Genomic DNA, 18895 nt, shown 5'->3' with positions numbered 1-18895 from the left:
GAAGTCGATGATTAAAATAAACGAAAAAGCTCACAATATCAAGCTCAAACACTATTTAGGTAGGATTACCATGGTTTAAGATCCAAAAAAGACGACACTTTCTTCAAGGTACAATAAGAGGGAAATTTGGGGAAAATGTGGTTAATGCTTATCGCCCGGTATGTGAAGAAGGTCAACTTTTTGCGGCGATACCTAAATCCGGTTTCCACGGACAGTTTTCGTTTTTTAGTCAACCTTCGCGCCAGTTCCACATTGTGGAGAGTTGACCTTTCTTAGTCGTTTTTTATATTCGCCTTACACTGAAAATAAAAAAAAGGACGGATTGCAAAAAAAGAGGATATTTGCGCGTCCTCGGAGGACATGTTAGTTTTATTGAAGAAAGAGGACGAATCATCTTAAAAGAAGACATATCCCGTATTTGGGCTATTGCATGCCTAAAATAGTTGGTCGCAGTCCCACTCAAGGATAATATTCTGGTTCTGTATAGTTTCTTGGTGATGTAGTTCAACATCGCCCTTTCACGGACCCCTAAAAGGCCCACGGACCAAGTTTTAGAACCCCTGAGTTATAGCGAAATGCTGGTAATCTATAATTCTAATCTATTTAGTGAAATAATTCTCTGCTCTATAATTCTAATTCTAATTTGTGAAATGATTTATGCTCTAATAATAATCTAATTTATAGTTTTCGTGAAAATGCTACAAGACAACTGTACATGCGGTATACGAGCCAAGCTTGCTATACAGAAATTGCCGTTCTCCTGTTTATGAGAATGAACTTTTCGCGAATTTAGTATTTCTAAATCGAATCTAATTTGAAAGTAACTGTGTAGCTATAATTCTAATTCTAATATAATTTGGAAAAGCTGAAAATGTTCAAGTTGTTCAACTTTTCTTCGGTCTGTTAAGTATGACGGACTACGAATGCGGCGTAGTATTTCTCCTGTAATCAAAAAGTCGTCGAGCACTTTCACTACATTCAAGTGAAAATACTTATAGATTTTATTGAATATATACTTGTCTGTGGACACTGTGTGGACCGCAACCTGTCATATCTATCTGGCTTAACGACTAATGTCTCTTCATTTCTATCCCTTGTTCTTGTTGTTATATCTTTAAGAGTCAAATGTATTTACATGCCTTTCGTCTTATTCGCATGTTCTAGGCCAGTGGTTCTTGTCCTTTAATAACCTGGGGGGGGGGAAGCCTACGATAATCTGCAAGCTTTCGAGTAACCTCAATTTCCGCGAGCCACAACATCTAAAATATACGAACATTACATATCTAACTATACGCATCTAGTACATTTACAATATAGATTGCTGTTGCACTAAATGAACTGTGCATCAACGAGTACTTAAGGCAAATCATTGTGACTTCTACCATATTCCATTTCAGAGACCACATCAAATGTAAGGCATCGCCTTAGCTTACGAAGTGACAGCGTTTTGTTCTGTCGCAAATTAGCAGCAGCATGAGGTTTGTTATCGAACTCGACCTCACCAGCGTACGTCAGTGCACACGGCTGAGCACCACAGCCACAAGCGAAATAGCACTTTGTCAGCCCGCAAATTGCGATTCATTGAACCCCCGGCACGGCGGGTCAATCGCCTTATCACATATCTTAAAGTTTGGCAGAATTAGTGTGGCTTTGCAGTTCAGTTGCACGCGTCGCGAAAAAAATTCAAAGTCACGAATGAAATTCGTCAATAATATTGATACTATATTGCATATATTACAATCAATTTATGATCCTCTCTTCGTCTGCGTGATCAGATTTACCGATAGGTCTGATAAAGGCTTTGTCTTCGAAACTTTAGGGGACATCAATATTAATTAGAATTACACATCTGAGGGCGGGGCCATTTTAATAAATTAATTTGTTGCGTGTTGTTTTAACTTCAGTTAGAATTGTCGATATAGTCGAAATATATTATAATCGCCCAAACGTAGGCCTACCTGACCAAACCCGCAGACTGCATGCGCATAAATCACCCCAATATGGCTTGAAGCAAACGATATCAAGAAAATGCCGATTTCTAACACAATATCACTGGAGTATTCCATGTAAATTTTGCTCGTCTTTGTGTGGGGCGGGGAAATATATAAAAATCAAGAAAACCGGAGACACAAAATCTCGCGAGCAAAGCGCGAGTAAAATTTTATTCTTTCAAAAATAGTCTGTACTTTATGGTAAATTTATATCAAATAAGTTAAGAGTACAGTCAAATTAGGATATTTCACCATAAACTTTACACGGAGAAACCTACTGAATTTCTATTGAGAACCGAATCTTCAATATTATCAAACTTCATACGCAGGCCGAGTGTTTGTATTAATTTTTGGTTTGATCATCAGCAGCGTTGAATGCAGGGTTGACGGCGACTGTTGAGGCAGTCTTGTCGATGTCGGAGTCGTTGGTTTGCGTGGTAGACGCTGTTTCTTCCTGTATATTCCCGTATCTGCTTTGAGAGCTGGAGAACTTGTTCAATTGGCATCCTTTGTCGCCTTCGCGTCCTTTTGATGCACTTCGGGTGTATATCTCTTGCACGCGTGTCCTCACCTGTCTGTGGTCATAAGTACTATAGGTAAATTAAATGGGTTTTGCACTTTATCACTGTGAAATGCTACATAAACGACAACGTGAGACTCGCACATAAAGCAAAAGCATGGCCAAACATTCACCAAGTAAAGCCGACATTTGATCATGTGACACCATGGCAAACGCATGCCACACTTAAGAATGTGACTTTATAACCCCAAAACTAACCCTAACCCTGAAATTGAATCATACATTAACTCCACCCCAGCCCGAACCCTAACCTTAACTTTAACGCACATGCTCAAGTGTCGCATGCCCAAATGTTGCATGCTATTGAGTCGAACACTCAGGCTGATATGCACACGTTCCAAGCACGCCGAAGAAGAAATCGCCAGGGTTGTAACCAAGTCACAAGGTTCAGAGTCAAGAGTCAATTCTATTTTTTATAGTTTTGACTCGGGTCAACTGAAGCTGCGGTCAACTGAATGTTTTTCACGCCCAGGGCGATTTACCTACAATTTATAGTCATTGCTCTGTGTATAGTTCGAATTTCATATCTGACAATTCTCTCATCAATAGTCCTAACCTTCCACGCCATGAAACACTCCGTTGGGATTGCTAGCATTCTGGTTGCATTTTGTGATATGACGATAATTTGGGGAGAAAATTTTCAGTATGATAAAGGGAGGCGTGTAGGGTTACCATACGTCCTCTTTTAAAAGGCTTTGTCCTTTTTTTGAATTTTTTGAATGTGTCCTCGGAGGACCTCCAAATGTCCTCTTTTTAGAGAATTTGTCCACTTTTTTGAAAATTTCGGTTAAATGTATATGTGAAAATTGGACTGAGATATAGGAAATTAGCACTCAAGTAACGGTCCGGCGGGTCTTTCGGGAGTTGAGCCACAAAGACGATTTTTTTTAGTCAATCAACGTAAAACCTTATAGAAAATGGGTATTTCAGGAGTCGAGCCGGAAAGATGACCTTTTTTTAGTCAACCAACTACAAACTCGGAGTAAATTTACCAATTTTCCGGATTTTTCTCCGGTATTGCAAGTCTGAAAAAGGTGTCCTCTTTTCAGCTTCCCAAAATATGGCAACCCCAGGGACGTGTCTAAAAAAGTTTGAGAACCAATGTTCTAGTTCGAGTCACAGTGAGTCCGAGTCCAAGTCACTACGTTCACTGTTCATGTTCGAGTTCAATCCTGTTCAACTGACGTTTTTACACCTCTTTTTGGGTGATATTGAATGCGTAGCATTCATAATATTGTAATTCTCCTCACTTTACACCAGGGATGTCAAACTCAAATTGCGTCGCGGGCCGGATTCAAGCCTCCAAATTGCTCGCGGGCCGGACCAGTCAAATGATTCCAAAATGTCACCTCATAATCTTGCTTTTCACTTGAAAACCTTAAAAGCATATATAGATAATGCAAGCCTTGGAAGAGTTAAAAAAAACACCTTTATTTGCGAAGAATGTAATTGGCAAAAATACGATGACTGTCCGGTTGAACACAGTTAAGAACCGCTAAAACAGTGGCGGGGGTTAACGATGATATAAGTTGGTATATTCTATGCTTCCTTGATTTAGTTGTAATCTGGCGTTATCCATGCATATGCGTTGTGTGGAATAAAATATATTTAATCGGAAATGCGGATGTGGGAATTTGGTTTAATATTATTAAACCGCGAGTCCGGTTTCTCTCTTGTCCGGGACTCTATTGGGTCAGAAGTGACACAGCAGTGCGACCACATAGTTGTTTCAATTATATATTTGTGTAGCTAATATAAATTTCCATGTAAACTGCATATAACGGTTCCGCATTGACGTTTTCGCTTCTCTGAATAACTATACTTTTTGGTCCATATTTGTAGAAAACTCTGTGTGCAATTTTTGCCCTTTTGAAATTGGATTTCAATTTCACCGACTTGTTACTAGTGGCAACTAGAGTGAAACCACAGCGCCGTAGTCGAGTGGTTATAATGGCCTATGAACATGGAAGTATTTCCTGCGAAAAATCTCAACATTTGTTACAAATGTGCTGGAAAATATAAGAATTTTTCAATCCACTCAGAAACGCTTCGCGGGATGGATGAAATCGTCTGGCGGGCCTAATGCGGCCCGCGGGCCGTATGTTTGACACCCCTGCTTTACACACTTCCCGGGCCTATTTTACAAACAGCTGTTCTGATAATGTAGTTGCTTACTGTTCTTCCAAGTTACAACAACATGACTGTCTTGGCCTCCCGAGTGTCGAGTCATGCGGAGTGACTCGAGAACAAGTCGAGTCGAGTCATTTTCCATATTTTAGCAAATGATTTTAGTCAAGTCGAATCACCAAAGATCGCGACTCGAGTCATTACAACCCTGGACATATCTGCTTCAAAATTTAGCCGACCAGAACGGCCAATATAATAATGTAGGCTGCCTCTATGATTTTCCGAGCACATATTGTTACCTGATGTAATGCAGTGAGTTGACCATGATGAAGTACACGAACGGATTGATTGCCGAGTTGGCTATCAGGAGAGTAGTTGTTATTCGCACAAAATCAATGCAGAATTCGCCCTGCAACAACGACCACGCTTATTACGTTTGACACGTAAAAGTTGAACGAACTTATCCTAAAACTTTGTCTCACTTTTCAAAATTCACAGTGTAAAAGCAAACCGTTCCAATACAAGTGATAGTAATGTAAAAATATCATAGCTGCTTGAGTAAACGATGCCGATTCTATCTCCAATATTTTGTAGGCCATTCGCGATTCAGTAAATTTTAATATCAGTTATTTTTTTGTGTTTGACAGTTGCGAATTTTTGAAGGTTGTCAGTTTTTCTAGTTCCAGTTGCGCATTATGAAAATAAAAAAACACATAACCACCTTCATTAAGCAGCGCCAGTACGAAAAACCGACCGAGTACTTCGAAAAAGTGGCGCTTCGTTACTGACCAGGGGTGCCTTTATTTTGTACAATGAAGCTAATGAAAAAGGAAGCTAATGAAGCAAGGAAGCTAATGAAAATCTAATGAAGCTAATGAAAAGCTAATGAAGCTAATGAAACAAGCTAATGACCAGTATGCGATATCCCTTCGTTTCATTAGAGACCCTAAATAGGCTATAAACCATGTAGACAACACAAACAAAAATAATACGTTAAGCATCTACAAACCACAACTACAAAATTATCAGCTTTATGAAATTGCTAAAATTACAATTATAGCGACACAGTTTTTTGTCAAATTAGACTAAAATTACAATTATAGCTACGCAGTTTTTGTCAAATTAGACTATAATTACAATTATAGCTACACATTAGGGCTGTTCAAAAATAGCTTTTTTCCTGAATCTTGATGGTTACGTGATTAAATCGTTAGGTTGCCTTAAAAAACGAGGCACACCAAATTTTAATTCATTCCAATCAATAATCGCGGATTTCATACAGTTTGAAAATTTTGAATTTACACAAAGATGCAAAAAAAATTTTTGTCAAATTTTTCTGTCAACCCCATGAAATTGTTGCGCTGTCTTCAAAGACGATGCAAAACAAATTTGACTCAATTCCAACCCGTAGAAGCGGCGTTATTTGAGTGTTTCGATGATAATTCTTGGATTATCCACCGATCAAGGATAATATCATAATTATCGAACCAGTTTTTTTTTGAACAGCCCTACTACACATTTTCCCCAAATTAGACTAGAAGTAGAGTTACAGCTAGACATTTTTTCAAAATACATTAGAATTACAATTATAGCTACACAGTTTGTTTCCGAATCAGATTGGAATTAAAATTACTGAATTCGCGAAAACTTGGAGATCAAATCAAACTCAGTTCATTTCAAGTCAGGGCTCATCCTCGAAAGCACGAGACTGGAAAATGTCTGTACAGTACAGTGTACAGTGAGCTTGGCTCGGTTCGCGCTAAACAGTTCTCCTATGGTATTTTCAGGAAAAAGAGAAATTAGATTCGAAGTATAATGAGAGTATGGAAATACTTCGCAAATTTGATTCGAATTACAGCAAAGAAACATGTCACAAATTAGATTAGAACTTGACTAACGCCATTCCGCTCTAAGCTACAAGTCTACGATACAACTGGACTAGAATCTACGACCATCAATTGCGGACGAGATAGAAAAACTTGGGACAAGGCGAAGAGACGTGTTTCTCCTTTGATTAGTAAGCGGACATTGTAGCCTTAACCGCCATCTGAATAAGATTGGTTGTGCTGACACTCCACTATATGTCAGGAGTACAATGTAGAAGAATTAGTAGAACATTTTTTGATACATTGCGCTACTATACTTGTTGCACGAGTGAACCAGATAAATTTGGAATTGAAAGATGTTCTCACAGATCCAAAGATATTGGACAATATTGTTGAATTCGTCATATGTATTGAATTGAATAGTGTAGTATATTCATATTGAAATGAACCCGAATATTTTCGGCTGGCACTCGTCGGGTATAATCGTCAGCAACTAGTAGGTAGAGAATTGGAAAGAACATTGTATATCAACAATCGTATTACAAAATATGACGTCACCAGCATGAAATGAGATCTCAAATAAGAGAGCGTTCAATGTACTATTTTAAAATGGTACACGAACTCCTTTTGTATGCAAAGCCTGGGTTGGTGTGTTTTGATAAAGGTCGACTCCAAGGCACATAGATGAAAGTGTGAGCGGGCCCTCCCGATGACGCGAAATCTGTAGTCTCGATAATTTTTCGCACAAGCGGGATTATCCCAACAGATGTTTGTCAACAGCAGAATTTATGACCTTTGAACGCTCAGCCTCAAGCTTGAGCGGATGAGTCAAGGGTGAGCTTTTCATCGAGCGTGATGCACGTGTTCTGATAAATCTAGGGACATGCTGGTTTATGCGTTCCTGCAAACGCTTCGATGTTCTTCCTACGTAACTACGATTACAGTGGTACTTATATTCGTACACGCATTACTTTGTTGAAGTGCAGGAAGCACGTGTTTAGGTGTTGAAGGGAGCAGTTGCGTTGTCGTAAAAATCACGGTAGTTTTCACTATGTCGTAAGTCGTAACGTAACACTTACTGACCGCGTAAATAAATTGTTTTTCAAAGCGGGTGGAAATAGGACCAATCCAAGGTATATGGATATCAACATCTTTGGTTGTTCGTTCAGTGGGCTCTGTTGACTTATTTTTTACGCTGAATTGCGTTAATTTCCTGTCTATGCCGCGGTTGATGACGTGTTCATGGTAACCGTTATCAATTAAGGTTTTTACGGATGTTGTCAAGTTCTAAACTCAGTTTGTTACCCGAACATATCATCAACGATCTATGCACGACGAGTGTCAGCCGAAAATATTCGGGCTCATTTCAATATATGAATATAATATTCAATTGTATATTGATGTTCTGTACCTCCATGAAGCTATTTGAATATGTATTGAATGTACAAATTGATGTACAGCTAAGAATGAGCGATGTTTCTATATATTTATATGTTGCTAATTGCCTGTAACAACTATTCCAACACAAAACCTGTTATATGAAAAGCGCCACCATCATGATTGTACTAATAATAGTGTAACGTCTGCCATAAAAACGACCCAGAAATATTAACACTTTTTTTTAGTAATAAAGCTCTCAGAAACGGACACAGTATAGAATAACGATACGATACCGTTTTAATCCAAGTACTTCCCGGAGCAATCTCAATCCCTTTCATGAATAGAAAAATCCTGACGTGATGAGGCAACCAACAGGCAACGAACACCACGATGAGAGCGATGCACGTGATCAACGCTCTCCTATTTCGATGATCAAGATATCTCCCTGTTGTCCGCATTCTGGATGTCATCGCGTGACGAATAATCAGCCCGTAACAAGTGCAAATCACCTGAAGAGTGAACCCGTGTGTAACTACACCACTGCTGAATTCCGTAGAACGAACCTCTCATAAGGCAGTAGCCATTTCCAATATATCTACACATCATACCTCAAACAGCCAAAACTTGTATCGGATCGTTTTGCTAAGCTGTGGCGTCTATATACGGTCTCTTTTCACTTACTATGATCGGCAAGAGAAACATCACCAAAAATTCCAACCAAAAGTAGGCTGTCTGTCCAGGCGAGTCATCATTGTACTTGCACGGAGGAGGGACGTTGTTGCTCACACTGAAACAATTATTAGCGCCGTTACGAAGCCTGTTCCCGAAAGCGATCTTTGCCGACTGTCCAGAGTCCACTGCATGTCCAGTCGTGCAATTGTGATGATTTTCATAGTCTCAAGTGTGAGAGCGGCGATTGCCAAAATGGTGTTATACTTAGGAGCGGATCACTTAAAAATAGGGCTATAAACTTTTGTGTATGGTCTGCAATTATGGTTTAATTTGAGCTGGAATAACAATGTTTGTATTCCCTAGACTTGTGACTATTGCGTACTTGCGTAAAAATGCGAGAGGATGGATGCATTGGCCAGCACGCCGTTAGTCGCTTGTGTATCGGTGATCATTAGGTATTGTTATGTTTAATAGGGTTGCTCAAAAGTAACCCCTTTTCAATTTTTTTGTCCATTTGATCAAACTGTTCGTTTGCACACCAAATTTGGGTCAATTCAAACTAGTAGATATGAAGCTATGAGAGTTTGAAAATTTTGAATTTAATATAAAAACATATATTTTTTAAAAAATTTTACTGGAATGGAATCGTTGAGTTGTCTACAAAACGATGCAAAACAAATTTGACACAATTCTAATCCGTAGAAGAAAGATATTTGAGTTTTTCAATAATAATTCTGGGATTACACCGTCAATGTTATTTTTCAAATCCAAAATTTTCAACTGTAATTAACTCCTATTGAACTAAATTGTTATGTTCCGTTATTATAAAAAATTTAACAATTTAAAAGGGTTGACCGAAAATCAGGAAATCTTATAGCTTCGCATCTACAAGTTGGAAATAAGCTAAATTTGGTGTGAAACGTTTTTTTAGCCAACCTTACATTTTTATCAAATATCTGCAAAAATCCGAAATTAATTTTTTTTAATTTGAATTTCTTTGTTTAATTGAATAGTGTATTCATATTTCTGGCTGCCTCTCATCAGGGGTAATCGTTAGCAACTAGTAGAGAATTGGAAATAACAATGTATATCAACAATCGTATCACAAAATATGACATCACCAGCATGAAATTCAGAATAAGGGACCGTTTAATGTGTTATTTTCAGATGGTACACGAACTTCATCTGTTTACACAGCATAGGCTGGTGTATTTTGATGAAAGTTGATTCCAAGTCACACAAATGAAAGCAGAGGTCTCAAACATTCGGCACGCCAGAGCATTTTGTGCGGCCCGCAGCGACATTTTAGATTTTTATTAATTTGACAGTATATAAGTGTCACATATATCTTTTCAGGTTATAAAATGAAAATGCCCTCTTAAATTGCTCCGAAAGCCTCGAACTATTCATCAAACTTCACTATCACATCAATTGCAAACATTAGCATGCAGTGGAAGATTCACTATTTCGCCACATTTCCAATTTATGATGACTAGGGCAAGTTTTTGCAACTTTTGCAACTTTTTTTACAGCTTCCGGCAGCTTCCTAAATACTCGTAAGATATGTAGAATGCTGTTTTAAGCTGCTTGAAGGAATCTTATAGTGCAACTTTTTGCAACTTTTGTCCATTTTTTTCATGCAACTCTTTGCAACATTTTGCAACTTTTTCGATTTTTCATGAAAGTATTTTCGGTTTTGGTGAAATACACGGCTAAATTCGACTGAAACACCGTAAATCAGCACCGAAGTACGGGTATTTCGGGAGCTGAGCCGGTAAAATGACCTTTTTTTTAGTCAACCGAGCAAAATGTGTTTTTTTAGTGCAACTTTTGCAACTTTTGCAAAAATAAATAAATAAATGCAACTTTCCGCGGATTTAACTGCAACAAAAACTTGCCCTAATGATGACAAATCGTGACCCTTAGACGATTCGTGACTGAAATTAGTGAGTTGGACTTAGATGCGACCTTTCCTAAATTACTCAGACTTGGGCTAACTCGATGGCAAAATGAAAATGACTCGAGTGGACTTGGAGTGACTCGGAATGCCGTGAATTTGTTAGAACCATGGACGCAGCAAACTAATCGCGTATCAGGGAAGTAATAGATCAGAAGGTCGCAGCTTGGTATTTCGCTAACTAAACAAGTTGTAATGGCAACCATAGGCAATCTGTTAGTTACATCTTTGGTCGCTAAACCATGTTATTAAGGCCACTAAAAGGTATCGAGTACCGTAGTGGGACGCTCCAACGATGTAACAGCAATGGGCCGTTCGGCGTCCCGACATTTCAAACACTAGGACACATTGATTAGTATATTTATATTATATTTATATTTTTTTCTGCTCCTATATTTGAAGATATATGGCCATGAGATTAATAGCCTACTTATCAGAAGTAGGCCCTATACCCGAATCATGGATTGGAATTACAATGCTGAACTTAAAAATGTTTTGATATCAGATCAGTCTCTATTATCAATCCGGTAAATTCAAAATATTCATAGTAGCCGAAAAATAATAACCCGATAGCTTTTATGAGGGTATCATACATTTGTCCGCCATATGGTGTCTATATCTTATAATTAATATATATCAAGTACAACAACAATTCGATTCAAATAGTTATAAATGTGATGATTCTATTCGTGCCAGGCCTAAATTGATACAAGAGTAAATCACACTTTGACGATCTGTGTTCACTGTCAGTCTGTTGGATCGGCTCACTTTCATTAGGACAATTCATTCCCGCAAAATAAGGCCTACTTAGAAAGACATAGAATACCTCTATAAATGCTGCAGCCCGCGGCGTCGTCAAAACTGGAAAACTGGCCCACGAGCACATTTGAGTTTGAGACCTCTGTACAATAGCGTGGCCTATACACTCACCTCGTGTGATTAACTTTTTCGATTGGAAATACGATTCTAAAGGAAAGAGTAAACGCGTCACTAAAACTATAATGAAAGATGATGCATTCGAAATTATTGGCAATTTATTTATTCATTTCTTACTCTTAGGGTGGATTGCACCGATGCCGATCGAAAAGTAATCTCCGATCGCCTTAATCGGGAGTAATTCAGGACTGATCAGCGAGACATGTCGCGCCATCGGAGAGCCGATTAACCTTCTGAGATACCTCACTCAGCGGTTTAAATTTGGCCGATTAAAGTTCTCCGGTGTAGTGGCTCATTATCATCTTTGCAACGGAAACAGGTCAAGTACTGCCGTTTAATCGGCGATCGCGGATTGATCGCCATCGGTGCAACCCACACGCAAAGCTTACATACGACATACGTGCAGTAGGGTTGTTCAAAAATAACTTTTTTTCCGGATTCCGGGGGTTCACTGATTAAATTGCTAGGTTGCACAAGCAAAACGCTGAACACAAAATTTGGCCCGATTCCAACTGGTAGATGTGAACGCTTATGAGTTTGGATCTTTTTAATTTACTATAAAAAAGTAAAAACAAATAAAAGAAATTGTCTAGAATACCGATCCAACCAGTAGAAGCGAAGTTATTGCAGTAGAAAATTTTGGATTCTCAAAAATAGTCTGGACAGGGGGGTAATCCCCTAATTAATAATGAAAAACTCAAATATCTTCGTTCGAAGGGTTGGAAATGCGTCAAATATGTTTCGCATCGTTCTCTTAGACAACTAACTAATTCCACGGGGTCGACTTAATTTTTTTTAATGATAAATTCAAGATTTTCAAACTCCTGAGCGTTCACATCGACCAGTTGGAATCGAGCCAAATTTGGTGCGCAGCGTATTGTTATTTTGCATATGTACCACATTCCCCATCTCTATGGCACTACGATACGAATCTGTCTTATATATACAAAATTACCCATGAGATTTGGTCATTCTTAAAGAGTCAAGTCGAAAACCAAATAGCTTGCAGCCCGCAATTATACATAAACAGTGAAAGTTGGATATTGCGCTCGCCTCAACAATTATATCTACAACGAATAGGGATTAAAAGCAATTACTACTCAATGCTCATAAAAGAAAATCATAAGCCGAAATATAGATATTGCGTACCTTCGGCAGCACTTGTCAATTACTGTGAATGGCAAAGTAAAATAATACCACACTAAATTAAGTTCTGAGATCAATATCAAAAACTTGCGAAGGACCTCAAAAGCCTCCCAGGCAATATCTCCACATCATTATCACGCTACCTACCTGCACCCCGCGCCATCTTCGACTGTACTATAAATCAATGCAGGCAGCGAGAAGACGAAACTAATCAGCCACACGACTGCCATCAGAGTAAAAGAAACGCGCCAAGAACGAATCTTCTGATTGAAGCTGGAAACACTGTGAGCTACTGCCAAGTACCTGTCGATCGCCATCACCTGGGAATGTAACGAATGTGTTAAAGGCAGAGTTGAACCAATGACAGTTAAGCGGCTAGAATCTTTTCAGCTCTTCCCAATTTTTATTAGAATTAGATTCATAGATGCACAGTTTTTTCCAAATTTGATTTTAACTAGAATTATAGCTACAAAGCTTTTTCCAGATTATATCAGGATTACAATTATTGGTACACAGTTTTTCCACATTCAATTAGAATTAGAATTATGGCTGCACAGTTTTTTTCAAATTGGATTAGGATTAGAGTTATTGCTACACAGTTTTTCAGATTATATCAGGATTTGAATTATTTCTAAACATTTCTTCCAAATTACATTAGAATTAGAATAATAGCTACACAGTTTTTTCCATATTATATTAGGATTTTATTTATAGATACAAAGTTTTTTTTTCCCAAATTAGACTAGAATTAGAATTATACCTACACAGTTTCTCCACATTAGATTAAAATCAGAATTATAGCTAGATTGTTTTTTCCAAATTATCTTAGAATTGAAATTATAGCTGCACAGTGCACAGTTTTTTCCAAAGTAGAATATAACTATATAATTATAGCTACAGTTTAATTCCAAATTACACTAGAATTAGAATTATACCTACACCGTTTTTCACAAATTTGAGCTAAATTGGAATTATAGTTACAATATTTTTCCAAATTAGACTAGAATTAGAATTATAGCTACAGTGTTTCAAAATTAGATTAGAACTAGAATTATCGCTAGATCGTTCTTTTCCAAATTATATTAGAACTGAAATTATAGCTACAAAGTTTTTTCCAAATTAGAATATAATTATATAATTCTAGCTACACAGTTATTTTTTCAAATTAGACTAGAATTACAATTATACTTAAACAGTTTTGTACAAATTCGAATTAAATTGGAATTATAGCTACAGTTTTTTTTCCAAATTAGACTATGAGTTAGAATTAAAGATAGAAAGTATTTTTCCAAATTCCATTTAAATCAGAATTATAGCTGCACGGTATTTTACGAATTAGAATTAGAATTATAGCTACACAGTTTTTCCACATTAGATCAGAATTAGAATCATAGCTGAAAGGTTTTTTCCGAATTAGACTAGAATTAGAATTGTAGCTACACAGTTTTTCCAGATTATATTAGATTTTGAATTATAGATACACTGTCTTTTTCCAAATTAAACTAGAATTAGAATTATACCTACAGTTTTTCCAAATTAGACTAGAATCAGAATTATAGATACAAAGTATTTTTCAAATCAGATTAGAATTATAGCTGAAAGCTTTTTTCCGAATTAGACTAGAATTAGAATTGTAGCTACACAGTTTTTCCAGATTCTATTAGATTTTGAATTATAGATACACTGTCTTTTTCCAAATTAAACTAGAATTAGAATTATACCTACAGTTTTTCCAAATTAGACTAGAATCAGAATTATAGACACAAAGTATTTTTCAAATCAGATTAGAATTATAGCTGAAAGTTTTTTTCCGAATTAGACTAGAATTAGAATTGTAGCTACACAGTTTTTCCAGATTCTATTAGATTTTGAATTATAGATATACTGTCTTTTTCCAAATTAAACTAGAATTAGAATTATACCTACAGTTTTTCCAAATTAGACTAGAATCAGAATTATAGATACAAAGTATTTTCCAAATCAGATTAGAATTATAGCTGAAAGTTTTTTTCCGAATTAGACTAGAATTAGAATTGTAGCTACACAGTTTTTCCAGATTCTATTAGATTTTGAATTATAGATACACTGTCTTTTTCCAAATTAAACTAGAATTAGAATTATACCTACAGTTTTTCCAAATTAGACTAGAATCAGAATTATAGATACAAAGTATTTTCCAAATCAGATTAGAATTATAGCTCCTCAGTCTTTCCAAATTAGATTAGAATAACAATGACCGAATGCGCCAAAACTTGTCAATTGAATCTTCAGCTCATACCAAATCAGAATTCACTCTCAAAAGCACAATAAAAGCAGATGGATATGTGCAACAAGCTTGACTCGTTTCGCGCTACACGGTGCTCATGTAGCATTTTCGGGAAAACCAGAAAGTAGATTAGAATTAAAATTAGAGCATCGAACACATTTCACAAATTAGATTTGAATTAGAATTAGAGCAAAGAAACATTTCGCATAGTATATCGGGACTAGATGACCGGCATTTTGCTCTAATTCAGGGCCGGCCAACCTTTTCAGCCAAAGGGCCACATTCGATTGACGAAATACTGCGCGGGCCACTTACCGCGCGAACCGCGAAAAATTTTTGAAGTTCATAGGTCAATAATATTGTCACTTGACTATATTGCGGGCCTGCCGTATATCGCTGGGCTAAGTTTGCGAGGGCTATTCGGCGCATGGACATATCGATATCGAAAACTGCGACCAACATGCCTCAATCTTTCCGTGCCTAGGTTTCATAGTCAACGATCTTACTGCGAGCGCAAACGCAAAGTCGCATATGTTGAACGACCCTTTGTCCCGTAATCGCGAGTATAGTTAGACTCAATCTGAAGGATCAGGCGTTCTTCCATTTTCACAAAAAGGGCAACAATATTAAAAACAAGGAATCGAGTGACAACATGTTGTGCTAAGCTTGCAGAAAATTTTTACTTTTGATAAATCTATCTCAAATTATTCTGCTTTATTGTAGTGTACGAAGATATATAGCAATATGTGACTGGCTGATGGATCTGTCAATGCGTCGGAACTGATATTTTAGTCATCACATCTCAAGTGTTGCGGCCTAACTAATCAAATTTTCGGTTGGCTTTGCAAGTTCACAATCTGTGCAATCCGTTTTTGATATTAGAAATTTCGGAAATGACCTCGCGGGCCACGGGTTGGCCGGCCCTGCTCTAATTACTCTAGTTATACAACTATAATAATCTAGTTTTCCAATTCTGGTTAAAGGCCAGTTTAATTTCACTTTTATCACAGGTTGTCATTGAACCAGAACTTATGTCGCCACGTGACGTCACAACGCCAATTGCAAGCAAATACACCGTTTCCGTCTCGTCTGATATCGATGACTGCGTCACTACACTAGAATATACACAGGCTTATGGAAAGCATGGAGCAGTGTATGAATTATGATGTGACAAGCGACATTCTCAAAACTCGGGATAATATATGACGTCACAAGGTTAATATTAGTTGTGGTTAATTTCCTGTGCTTTCATCGTGATACAATTGAAGTACATGCAATTTTGATCAGTGATGTTGAGAATATGCTGGTTAATACTGGTATTTCGAAAAAAAGGTTTACAGGGTAGAGCCCGTGGAGGCTCATATGTAAATGCGAACCTCTGAATCGTCCGAATACGAACGGGAACCGAACATTCCCGTCGACGCCGATGAAAAGCATGTGGCACGGACTATATGCAATTACTCACACAACACCGCCGTTTAAGTTCTCTGCGGATACACTCACCGTTATGAATAAAATCGAAGAATGATAGTTTAAATAAAATATTAACCATTCCGCCGTGCAACTGTCGATTGTTTGCTCGTCTGGGGTGAAACCGCGCGCCGCTTTACTAGCAGCGGAACAGAGAAAGAGAAAATCGGCAATCGCCAGTTGGAAAATGTATCTGAACAATACAAGAGTCACGATCGTCTCCTTTGTACTCAGATGAAATTATTATTCAGCAACATCACCTATTAGTCGCGGCTTTCAGCAATTTCCTCTTGATCATCAAGACCAGTAGCACAACGAAATTAGCTGTAATGCCAATAACGCACAAAGCTATTCTAGTCTCCGAAATTTGTTGCTCCATAGTTTCTTGTTTCTCTTCTTAAGATAATCTGTAACGACTCCATGAAATAATGTCTCAAACGTCAATGCAATCTGAGTTTTTTTCATACGCGTAACCTTCGTACAGCCTCTCACGAAGTAAGTCACTAACCGGAAAAATTTACCTCGTTAGCGGTTCAAAAGAAAGTTCATACAACCATATGGCCGTATATGACCGTCAGAATATTACGCGGACGCCCTATACAGCACCATAGAGATGATATGCCTACGAACCTTCCATCGCTCCTATAACTGGCGAGATATACCGTAATAAGCGTTTGTCTGGGATAATACAACCAAAAGGAATAAAAGCGATTGAAATGATTGATCCGCAAAAAGACTCGCCAACAAGTCAGCTCTGCCAAATAATGTGAATCGTGTTACCTATTCTCCCGGAGAGAGTGATAAATTATTGTTTGCGTAATTCTAGCAATGGAAAGCAATATAAATAAATGTTTGTGGCAGGGATATCTAGAAACTAGATTCTAGATATCCCTGGTTTGTGGTTGGGATGCTGACTTCTGTAATTTGGCGGCTCGCAGAGGCAGAACCACACTTTTAGGTTTATCACTGGGAACGACAAATTGTTTTTACATGTAAACCCTGCCTATATTGTAAGATGAAATCGCGGTTGGTTGTTAGCTATAGCGAGATCATATACTGTACGGATCGGATATTAGGCCTCCATGATGGAACTGTAGTTGACAAATTACCATGCCATTACCAATCTAAGTAAGCGAATACATGCTTGCATAATTGAAGTATTCATGCCCGATGCATTAGAATATCGTATACCATTATGATGGTCGGCCGGATCTAAATAGTCAATCACTTTGATAATTCATAACTTCATAACGACACGCACTGCCATAAATTGAGCTGACGATTACAATAAGTCACTTCGAAAATATACAATTTAAAAGTATATTCATATTGAAATGTACTCGAGTTGAACGTGCGTGCTTGCTCTGAAATCCTCTAAGAACCTTTTGTATTACTGCCAATACCTTGGATGGATGAGGCATTACTAAGATGTCACCTGCCAACCAGACAGCTATATCCTCATCATCAAACGCTACATGTGACGTGAGAACATGGATTGTCTCTTGACTACCGTATTCCCGAAGCGTCGCATATATACAGTAATCCTCATTTCCGCAAAAATATCATTCCATGCCATGGCATTACATGAGTTATAAACTGGTTTTAACTCTGGCATGAGGCTCTGTTCCAAAGGATGTTACTCGGATCATTAATAAACGCAGCATAACATTGATTATTACGTCATTGTACACTGTACAGGCAGTAGACTACACGCTTTCCAGCAGATCGAGTTATTTCCGATCAACCGTTTGAGCGATAACACTGACTCGTGATAATCAGGAAGTATACATTTTGTAAGTTACAAAGCTGAAATCAGTTACGCTATACATGAAAAGAACCTGGAATGTAATTCTTCATTTCAATCTGGTGTATCATCTCGGAATTGGAATGTCATTTAATGTCGCCCCCTGAACTCTATAAGCTAGCTGTTGAGACTACTTTTCGACTGGTAATCCACAAATCGAGTCCATCATTCATTTTAAGTCAACTGCCTCCAATACAGTGCTAAACACTTGGTATTCCACACTGCATAGTGCATCAACTTACTGTTGATACTTATTTCAGGCATATCCTAAAACATTTTCAGGTTTGTCTGGCATTTGAGCACGCGACACTTCAGTATGCGATTGTCTAACTCAGAACTAACTCTAACCATAAACTTAAGCGTGACTCTGACTATGATACCCCTGTTCAATGTCGCATGCTCATGAGTGCTCGGACCCAATTTTAGATGTAGGGCACACGGAACGCACGAAGAAAGACACTGTACTGCAGGGGTCACCAACCTTTTTGCAGCCGAGGGCTACTTTTGCGTAATGATTGAAGCGGCGGGCTACTATTTACTCCCGTCGTTTACCCGTACCACACTGTATTTCTGTTTTGATATTCATAGCACTGAGCAGGACTGGACATCATGTTATCTGTTTCTATAGTAGTCAGTGGGAAGCCTGGCATTGGATGATATCAACTAGTGCGCTGTACTCTGGTATGTAACTTGACACTGCAATTCTGAGTGAGTGTTCCAGATGTGCATTAATTAGGCGT

At 37.9% G+C, this 18895-nt stretch overlaps 1 protein-coding gene across 1 annotated transcript; it reads right to left on the bottom strand.

Annotated features, from left to right (window-relative positions):
* Nucleotides 1-2125: 2125 nt before the first annotated feature.
* Nucleotides 2126-17964, bottom strand: LOC145454075 (nociceptin receptor-like). The gene is made up of 9 exons (XM_080332068.1): nt 17755-17964; nt 16612-16758; nt 16385-16544; nt 12763-12935; nt 11464-11499; nt 8586-8691; nt 8198-8413; nt 4998-5107; nt 2126-2566 (listed from the first exon to the last, which is right to left on the bottom strand). The coding sequence occupies exons 2-9, from the start codon at nt 16728-16730 to the stop codon at nt 2335-2337; spliced, it is 1152 nt and encodes a 383-aa protein (XP_080188194.1). The 5' UTR covers nt 16731-16758; nt 17755-17964; the 3' UTR covers nt 2126-2334.
* Nucleotides 17965-18895: the final 931 nt, after the last annotated feature.

This window comes from Botryllus schlosseri, chromosome 13, assembly GCF_051294905.1.
Source record: "Botryllus schlosseri isolate E-star chromosome 13, Bs_hap1, whole genome shotgun sequence".
Classification (NCBI taxonomy): Eukaryota; Metazoa; Chordata; class Ascidiacea; order Stolidobranchia; family Styelidae; genus Botryllus; species Botryllus schlosseri.
This window is presented reverse-complemented; position numbering and strand designations above follow the sequence as displayed.